The sequence below is a fragment of the Eucalyptus grandis genome, chromosome 4 (genome assembly GCF_016545825.1).
Source record: "Eucalyptus grandis isolate ANBG69807.140 chromosome 4, ASM1654582v1, whole genome shotgun sequence".
Classification (NCBI taxonomy): Eukaryota; Viridiplantae; Streptophyta; class Magnoliopsida; order Myrtales; family Myrtaceae; genus Eucalyptus; species Eucalyptus grandis.
Window position 1 is genome coordinate 7360518 of NC_052615.1, and position 8804 is coordinate 7369321.

General features: G+C 43.0%; 1 protein-coding gene across 1 annotated transcript; it reads right to left on the reverse strand.

Moving 5' to 3' along the window:
* Nucleotides 1-1782: 1782 nt before the first annotated feature.
* LOC104440832 (ABC transporter B family member 9) lies at nucleotides 1783-8804 on the reverse strand. Its single transcript, XM_010053818.3, has 13 exons — nucleotides 8663-8804; nucleotides 8116-8380; nucleotides 7314-7368; nucleotides 6790-6965; nucleotides 6450-6671; nucleotides 6115-6353; nucleotides 5486-6011; nucleotides 4889-5162; nucleotides 4123-4798; nucleotides 3761-3989; nucleotides 3409-3675; nucleotides 3047-3310; nucleotides 1783-2695 (listed from the first exon to the last, which is right to left on the reverse strand). The coding sequence occupies exons 2-13, from the start codon at nucleotides 8356-8358 to the stop codon at nucleotides 2048-2050; spliced, it is 3819 nt and encodes a 1272-aa protein (XP_010052120.2). The 5' UTR covers nucleotides 8359-8380; nucleotides 8663-8804; the 3' UTR covers nucleotides 1783-2047.

Here is an 8804-nt window from a genome sequence, read left to right on the forward strand (position 1 = left end):
GATCTAGTGTCAATTCAATTATTTCGATTAATTTTAATAGAATTTTGCTAATGTTGATGTCGGTTTGCTTACGTGGCTTGGTTAACGCTAACGTGGATAACTTTTGATGATATTTTATTATCCATTTCATTTTTCCTCTTTCCCTTTTTATTTTCTCTTTCTTTTGATTTTCCCCTTCCCTTCCTTCTTCCTCCAGTCGGTAGCCGATCAGCAACTAGTTAAAGGCGAGGGCCCACAAGGTCAACCGTGACCTCGCCAGCCACTAGCGAGCTCACCAGGGGCTATGAGGACAGCCTCACCCATGGACTATGAGGGTCGAGCCTCACTAGCCATGGGCGAGGCCGGACCTCGCTAGTGGCTAGGCGAGGCTCGACCCTCGCTAGCCTTGCGCAAGGTTGCTCTCGCGGCCTCTAGCAAGCTCACCGGCCCTCACATTTGGCCGGTTGCTGACCAATGACTAGCTCGAGGAAAAAGGAAGGGAAGGGGAAAAACAAAGGAAAGAGGGAGAAAAAATAGGAAATCAAAAAATATTAAAATATTAAAATATTATTAAAAGTTATCCATGTAAGCACCGATGTATCACGTAAGCTCACTGGCATCCAGTAAAATCTAGCCAAAATTAGTCAAAATAATTGTATTGGCACCAAATCAAAACATGTATTACTAAGTTGGTATCGATGCAATAAATTTAGGAATTTTTTGACATTTTTCTCCCAAAGAGTATATACTCAAATCTTACATCTTTACTATCAATAATAGAATATAGAGATGAATGTATTAGTATGACACCATGTTGAGGGGGAAATTTTCGTGTATTAAGCTTAGATGGGTGTAAATTCTAGAAGATATACTTGCAAGAAAAGAAATACATATAATAAATTTTCCAAACTTCTAACGATAGGGTTCCAAAACTTCCAAAACTTCCAAAACCAATAGCCGTATATTTAGATAATAATTATCACCTACTAACTCTAACTAATATCCATAAATACATTGCGACACTTTGTACCGTAAACAAAATGACACGATTTCTTTTTTTTGGGCCAAAAAAAAGGACACCGTTACTCAGGAGGGAGGAGTATACAAATCCCAGCCTGTCAACTCAGAAAAGACTACCGACCAAAAAACAAAACTCAGAAAAGACTAGACAACTATTGGGGCCACGGAATTAGGGTAATAAAGGTGATAATGAGCGAAAGGTTGGGTTCCTTATAGCTGTGATTGGTGAGTACCGCCCTAAACATGCGCCTCTGCTTGGGACATGATACTAGTAATGATTTATTTGCAACTCAAGTGATTTGATTGTACAGGCATGAAACATATTCCATCCGCTCATACGGAATATTAATTCGGTATCCCTTATGTGAGTCGCGATGGTCCGAAGGAGAATGCCAGGGTAAAGCAGGGTGTTTACATCAGCACTTGGGGAGAGGCGCCAGAGATTACCAATCAATGTATGACTCCAGAGGTTTACTGATCTGTACCGATCTGTCTATAATTATTTTTTACCCGTCAATGGCCATGTAACAGTTGCTGTTCATGTTTTTGGTCTGTCAACAACGACACCTCAATGCAATCTGCTAATGAATTCGTTGCAGTTCTTCTCTTGAATATGCTCGCATTTCCTCAACAGCACAACTCTCAAACGCAAAGGGGACTCAGACTACTGACTAGTATTGTTTGGATTATTTATCTTTTCCTGCCTTTGTTGTTTCAAGCCTCGAGTTTCTCATATATTGACAAGTCAAGTGCGCGAGAATTGGTATCCTAGGATTCTCTGTGTGGCCCTCGTAGGTTTCACATTATCCAGGACCAGAGCAATCTAGTCCTGCAACAGCTGCAACAGCTGCATTCAATCTGCCAAAAGATTAACAGTACAAAAACGTGTTTTCATCTTTGTGAAGTGTGGTCTCAGGAAGATTCTTATAAGAGCATTGTCTATGACAAGAAAAGAATTGAAGGTTATCTCATTTAATTATCCTTGGCTGTGAATAGATAGGCTTCGTACTGCATCCTAAAGCCCTGCCACCGTTTCTTGATCCCGTCTTCACTTTGAAGCACTCGCATGAAGTGCCACCAACGACGCATAAGCACCATCAGTTATCTTCATCAGAGTGTCGTGCCTACCCTGCTCAGCAATGACTCCATTCTTTACAACTGCAATAATATCAGCATTCTTTATCGTCGTAAGGCGGTGAGCAACAACTACAGTTGTCCGATTTACCATAACCCTGTCCAGTGCCTCTTGCACAATCCTCTCCGATTCCACATCCAATGCACTTGTAGCTTCGTCAAGCAGAAGTATCTTAGGATTCTTCAAAATAGCCCTAGCAATAGCTATCCTCTGTTTCTGCCCACCAGATAATTGCACTCCTCGCTCACCAACTGATGTATCATAACCTTGAGGCAGGGAAGATATAAAGTTGTGTGCATTTGATGACTTTGCAGCAGCAATGATCTCGTCCTCAGTGGCACCACCTTGCTTACCATAAGCAATGTTGTCGCGGATTGTTTCGTTGAAGAGTATAGGCTCTTGGCCTACCAAACCTAGCTGTTGCCTCAGCCAACTAAGCTTGAACTTTTGGAGCTGCACATGATCTAAAAATACACGGCCGGAATCAGGATCATAAAATCTCTCTATGAGACCAATCACTGTTGATTTCCCACTGCCGCTTTCTCCAACTAAAGCAACAGTCTGCAAGGAAAAGTTTCATGGTTCAGTTTTCTTCAATAACTTCAAATCATACTAAATATTTAGTGTCAACCATTTTCACATACGCAATCAGTAACCTGTTGAACGTCAAACCAAACACAGTCTTCTAGTTTTAATGTCATCTGGATTGTTAAGTTGTATTTGAACTTTTTACACGCGCAAAACTGCTCAAGTGTTCAAGATATTAACTTTAAATTCCAAATCTAAACATAATCATAATGTTCTATAGCATTGAAGTAAATAATCTTCTTTGTCAGTGAAATCTACAGTTTCTGATAAATTAGCCAAGACCAGAGAGAGACAGAGAGACAGAGAGATGGTTGATGCTGTTACCTTGCCGGCGGGGATGGTCAGGGACAAGTCCTTGAAGATTTGGACATCTGGTCTTGTTGGATATTTGAAACTGACATGTTCCAACTCTATGTTTCCAGTTACACTCTCCAATGTAATTCCTTCATCGTTGCTCGAGTCTATCTGAGGCTTGCTATCCAAAATGGAAAAGATTGAAGCAGCCGAATCTTTGGCCTTGTTAGTATCTGGGGCCAAGGCGCTGCTCTGGGAAACCCCGACTGCCGAAATTGTTAAAGCAAAGAACACCTGCAGATCTCAATGGTCAGTAGTATATCATCTTGAGAAGGATTATTACATAAAAGAGAGAGGCCCCAAAAGAAGAATAAAACTCCCAAACTTTTTACCTTGAAAACTTCTGAAAAGTTTGCTTTCCCGTGTTGCACCAGTATAGCCCCAATGTAGAACAGGAAGGCATTTACGCAGTAGAGGGCAAAGAAGGAGAAGCCAAATCCAATCCCGCTCACAACCCCAAGCCGGACGCCCTGCTCCTTTGGGCCTTGACATTTTTCTTCATACAAGTCCATTACCTTGTTCTCAGCACAAAAGGACGCCACCGTCCGGATGCCACCAACCGCATCATTCGCCACTTGACTAGCTTCCTCGTACTTCTCCTGTAACATGGGAATACAGAAGGTGTCATGTGATATCATGTGCGAAGCGTAAACAATAGGGAACAGTTAGAACTGGCAGACAGACCTTGGCATCAGCACTGAAACCCTTCAGGAATTTGGCTTGGATAAATCCTTGAGCGAGTAGCAAAGGTGACACTGCAAGAACTATGAGAGCCAGCATCCAGTTTGCTATGAATGCTATGAGCAATCCTGCTATAATTGTTGCGATATTTTGGACAATCAGAGCTAATGCGTCGCCAACTAGACTGCGCACTGTTGATGCATCAGTGGACAATCTTGCACCAACTGCACCACTGCAGAGTTTAAGAGAAAACAAGATTATTAGGACGTCATGATGGTGCATAACCTTTGACTTTATCAAGCACACTAGCATTAAACAAGCTAATACTTTGAAAGGGCAGAAGTATGAAGATGAATGTAGCACACCTTGAGTTAGCAGGATCATCGAACCAACTAATTTGTTGGTGCACAACCTTCTGAAAACTCATATATCGTATCCTTCTAATTAACTTGCCACCAGCAACTCCAAAGAAATAGTTCTGAAGTGGTATGGCTAAAAAGGTGAGGCATCCCATACCGATGTAAATAAGCGCCCAGAAATTGGCATCTTTCTTTAGTTGGTCCGCAGGTTCGTAGAACATTTTGATAGCAGTAGACAGCAAGAGTCCAAATATTGGAAACACCACTCCGTGTACCAAGGCTGCAAGGGATGCAACAACCAGAACCGGCAACTCTGGCCTGTTCAAATATGCAAGACGTCTCATGGATACACTCTGACGCTTCTCATTGTCCAGTTCAGTTCTCTCATATTGTTCCTCCTCTCCACCCATCTCGACGAGACCAAATGGACCAGGAACACCATAGCTGAGAGCAAAAGACTGGCGGCGTCCTGATGAACCTCTGCTTGTAGATTTCCTCATGGATGGTCTACCGGATGAGTTTTTGCTAATGGCTCTAACCAGTAGCTTGTCGGCTTCAAAACTCGGCCCAAATTTAGTATCTACCTGGCCGAGTTTTTCTTCGGTGGCTTTGTTTCCTTCTTGCAAACGGACAAGCTGCGAGTAGGCCCCCTCAGGGTCTCGGATCAGCTCCTCATGAGTTCCTAAATGTTGGATTCGAGCATCTCAAGGTGAATTAGTAGCACAAAAGAGATGATAAGAATATGTCAGATGAGGTTGAAGAATTAGTTTACCTTGCTCCACTATCTTGCCACGGTGCACGACTGCAATGGTGTCTGCAGTTCTGATGGTTGTCAAGCGATGTGCAACTATAACAGTAGTTCGGTTCGTCATGACATTCTCCAAGGCATCTTGAACAACTCGTTCAGACTCTGCATCAAGCGCACTTGTTGCTTCATCAAGGAGGAGAATTCTCGGGTTCTTTAGAATGGCCCTTGCTATGGCAATTCGCTGCTTTTGTCCACCGGATAATTGCGCCCCGTGCTCTCCAACCATTGTATCAAGGCCCTACAGACGCATTCCACTCTCAAGATTATTCCCTCGAAACATCTCATCAGAAGTTAACATACAAGTAAATAAAGCTTTCTCTTCATCTGATTGATGGCTTTTCTGATTATGCTTGTGATTAGAGATAACTTAGACAAAACATCAGATGAGAAATTTCAATAATGAGCGGTATACTATGATAAGTCTCTCTTTAATTTTGTCTCTGTATGGATGAATGAGCATATTGTAAGCATAACTTCTTTTCCGTATCAAGTCAAGCTCCTTTTTGTAGAGTTCTTTTCATAACCTAAGAATGGATACTTCAGATCAAACGAACAAGGTACCTTCGGCAGCTTGTCAATAAATTTTGCAGCGTTGGCAAGTTGAATCGCTTTTCTGATTTCCTCATCAGTTGCATTTTCCTTTCCATAGGCTATGTTCTCTCTTATAGTTGTTAAAAACAAGACTGGTTCCTGACCCACTAATCCAATTTTCTCCCTGATCCATTTAAGCTGGAGCTCCTTCAAATTGACACCATCGATCAGTACTTCACCAGAATCAGGATCATAGAATCTCTCAAGCAAGCTGATGACTGTGGATTTCCCACTGCCACTTTGACCGACTAGAGCTGCAGTTTTGCCGCTCCGTACTGTCAAAGAAAATCCAGCAAAGATTTGCACGTCCGGCCTCGCAGGGTACCTAAAATGAACATCCCTAAGCTCAATGTCACCTTTTATATCTTCCAATATCCTTCCAGAGGTGTCATAGGAGTCGATAAGTGGTTTTCTATTAATGGCCTCAAACATCTTGTAGGCCGCGGCTTTTCCTGATGCAAATGCATTTATGCAAGGAGATGTCTGGCCCAAGGACCTACAGACCAAGAAATGTCCATTAGAGAAAGATGAGAGTTTCTTCTGTAAATTGGCAAACTGATAAAAAAGGAGATAGAAGAAAGAGAAAGCACAGCGCTCACATTCCGCCGACCATAATGGCCATAATGACATTGATGATTTGCCCGCCATTGTATCCTTTCTCTATGATCAATTTGGATCCGTACCACACAGCAAGTCCGTAAGTGCAGAACACAATTAACATCATAGCTCCAAGTCCCATGCCTGAGACAAACCCTTGGTTTACAGTAGATTTATATGCAACTTCCAGCTTGCTGTCATATTTTTCTATCGCTCTCTTTTCACCAGTGAAGGATGCAACCTAGTGGTGAAAAAGAAAGAAGATTAAAACTGGGACAAAAAGATATACATAATTGCATATCAGTTTTACAGGTTCATAAATCTCCCTACTACTGACCGTTCTAATGGCCCCGACTGTCTGCTCCACGACATTTCCAGCTGCTGCATAGGCAATCTGCCCTTGACTCGACATTTTGGACATGATCAACGACATAGCCCCTCCAGCAATCACGATGAGAGGAATGCAAGAGAGGAGAACCAAGGAAAGAAGCCATCCTTTTGTAAAAGCGACCACAAAACCTCCTACGAATGTTGCCAGTAGTTGTACAAATTTACCAACCTACAAGTTACGATGAAATTTCACGAGTCAATTGTGCGCATATAACAATTTTTTCCCAATCATCATGTTTTTACTGGTACAATCATGAAGAAAGAGCAAGTGCTAGCCCTTTCTCTACCTTTTCTCCCATTGCATCCTGAATGAGAATGGTGTCTCCCGACATCCTCCCAATGACCTCTCCAGTCGTTGTTTCAGTGTCGAAGAAGGCAATGTCCTGTCTTAGTATTGTTTTCAAGTACAAACCTCGAATCTGCGTCGCTTGCCTCTCTCCAGTGACCATCCAACAAGCTACCTCTGCAACACATGCAGCAATTAAGCCATTAATTGCAGATCTTACGGAGAAGCTAATAAGATGCGGCCATCAAAAAAGAAAGAATATGACCATAGAACCCGAAACTAATTAAGCATTACAGAGAGCTTTCGGTGTCATGCTACATTCTATGTTATTGTCAGTAAATATGATTCTGCCTAGACCTGAACAACATGGATAGATACTGAAACCACATCAAATAGAACATAACTTTCTTTTGACTCCCCATTTGTGCAACTAAGAGACAAACCTAGTGACCTGACCATGTATAGACATACTCAAGCACGGGGATGTTAAAGAAATGTTGTGAGTCAGAATCCAGTTGCACTTACGGAGAAAAGAAACGACTGCGGTACCGAGAGCCAAGTACAAAAACAAGACGGCCACCTGAAAGTCAAAAAAGGTATAATCATTGACCATTCGCAAACATACATAAACATATATAGGAAAGAAGGACTTTTCTAGTATCTCCAATGCGGCATCCTGCTCAGGATGGTGCATAGAGTTAGGAAATGTGGATATTACTGAATTCACCGCAACTGAAAAATCAATGTCTTTCCTTCTCAGCCATAAGATTAATCGAGTGGTGAAATTGACTCTTGAAATAAAATATGACAGAAGGGCACTTGCGCAAGTGAAATCTAAACACAAAATCGGTACCTTCTGAGGAAAAAAAAAATGTTTTTTTCGAAAGAAAATAGGTACCGATTATACCTAATTAATAAATGCGTGCTACTATGCTAATCAGCCAAAACATATGACTAAGTTAAAGTCAAACCAGAACAGAACTTGTAAAGCATAAGCTTTCCTAAGTGAGATGTTTTCCTCCATAAATTCCTTCTGTTTCCTTTTCTTGAAAAAACCCAACAAAATGCAGAACATAAAAAGAGTCATACGGTTCTCCTCACGTTCATACACGTGACAGCTAGAGCATTTCACAGGGAAAATGAGATCTTGCAAGGTTCACCTCGAAACCCAGAAAAGTATGGATCCCGATTTCGAGCGCTTTCTTGATAATTGAACATAATCACCCATCGAAGCTTCAGACAAGCAATGCCCGATTTCCGGGTTGCAGAAGAAATCCGACCGGTTCAAAAAGAATAAGAGCTAAGCACGATAGACATATATATATACCTTGGAGACTTCCTTAACGACGTGGTCGCGGTCGGAGGAGCCGAAGGAGTTGATGAGCTTCCCGAATATGAGCGTCATGAGGGGCTGGGCGAGGCCGTTGGCGCTGGCGGCGATGGTGCCGACGACCATGTAGAGGACGTCGAGGCGGTCCGCGAAGGCGAACAGCTTGAAGAAGGACACCTTCTGGTCCATCCCTTTGTTCCCGCCGCCCTCCGGCTGCTCCGACGCATTGCCTTCGTTCATGGTTCCGCCGCACTCTCTTCCTCTAGAAAAGAAATGAATGGCCCTCTAATAAAGATCAACGGAGGAGGAGGAGGAGGAGGAAGAGAAAGCCACCGCCAATGCGGCAAAATGCAACGAGAACGGGCGAGTCCGGGACCGCAGGAGAACCGGAGCCACGCGGAACAAGCCGAGAGCGAGGGCAGACAAGAAAAGCCGCGCACGTATATTTCGTATGCCAGCAACATAAACAAGGAAACGCCGGATTCACCGGCGGCTGACGTGTTGAAAATGTGGTCTGGAGAGAGAGAGAGAGAGAGAGACGTACCGAATTCACAAGCGGACGGTGCAGAGAGAGAGAGAGAGAGAGAGGGAGAGGGAGAGGGAGGGAGGGGTTCTTGGTTTGTGTTTCTGAGAGACCAGGAAAGAGGTTGATGCAGATGGAATGGTGAAGCTCGCATGTAATGCAT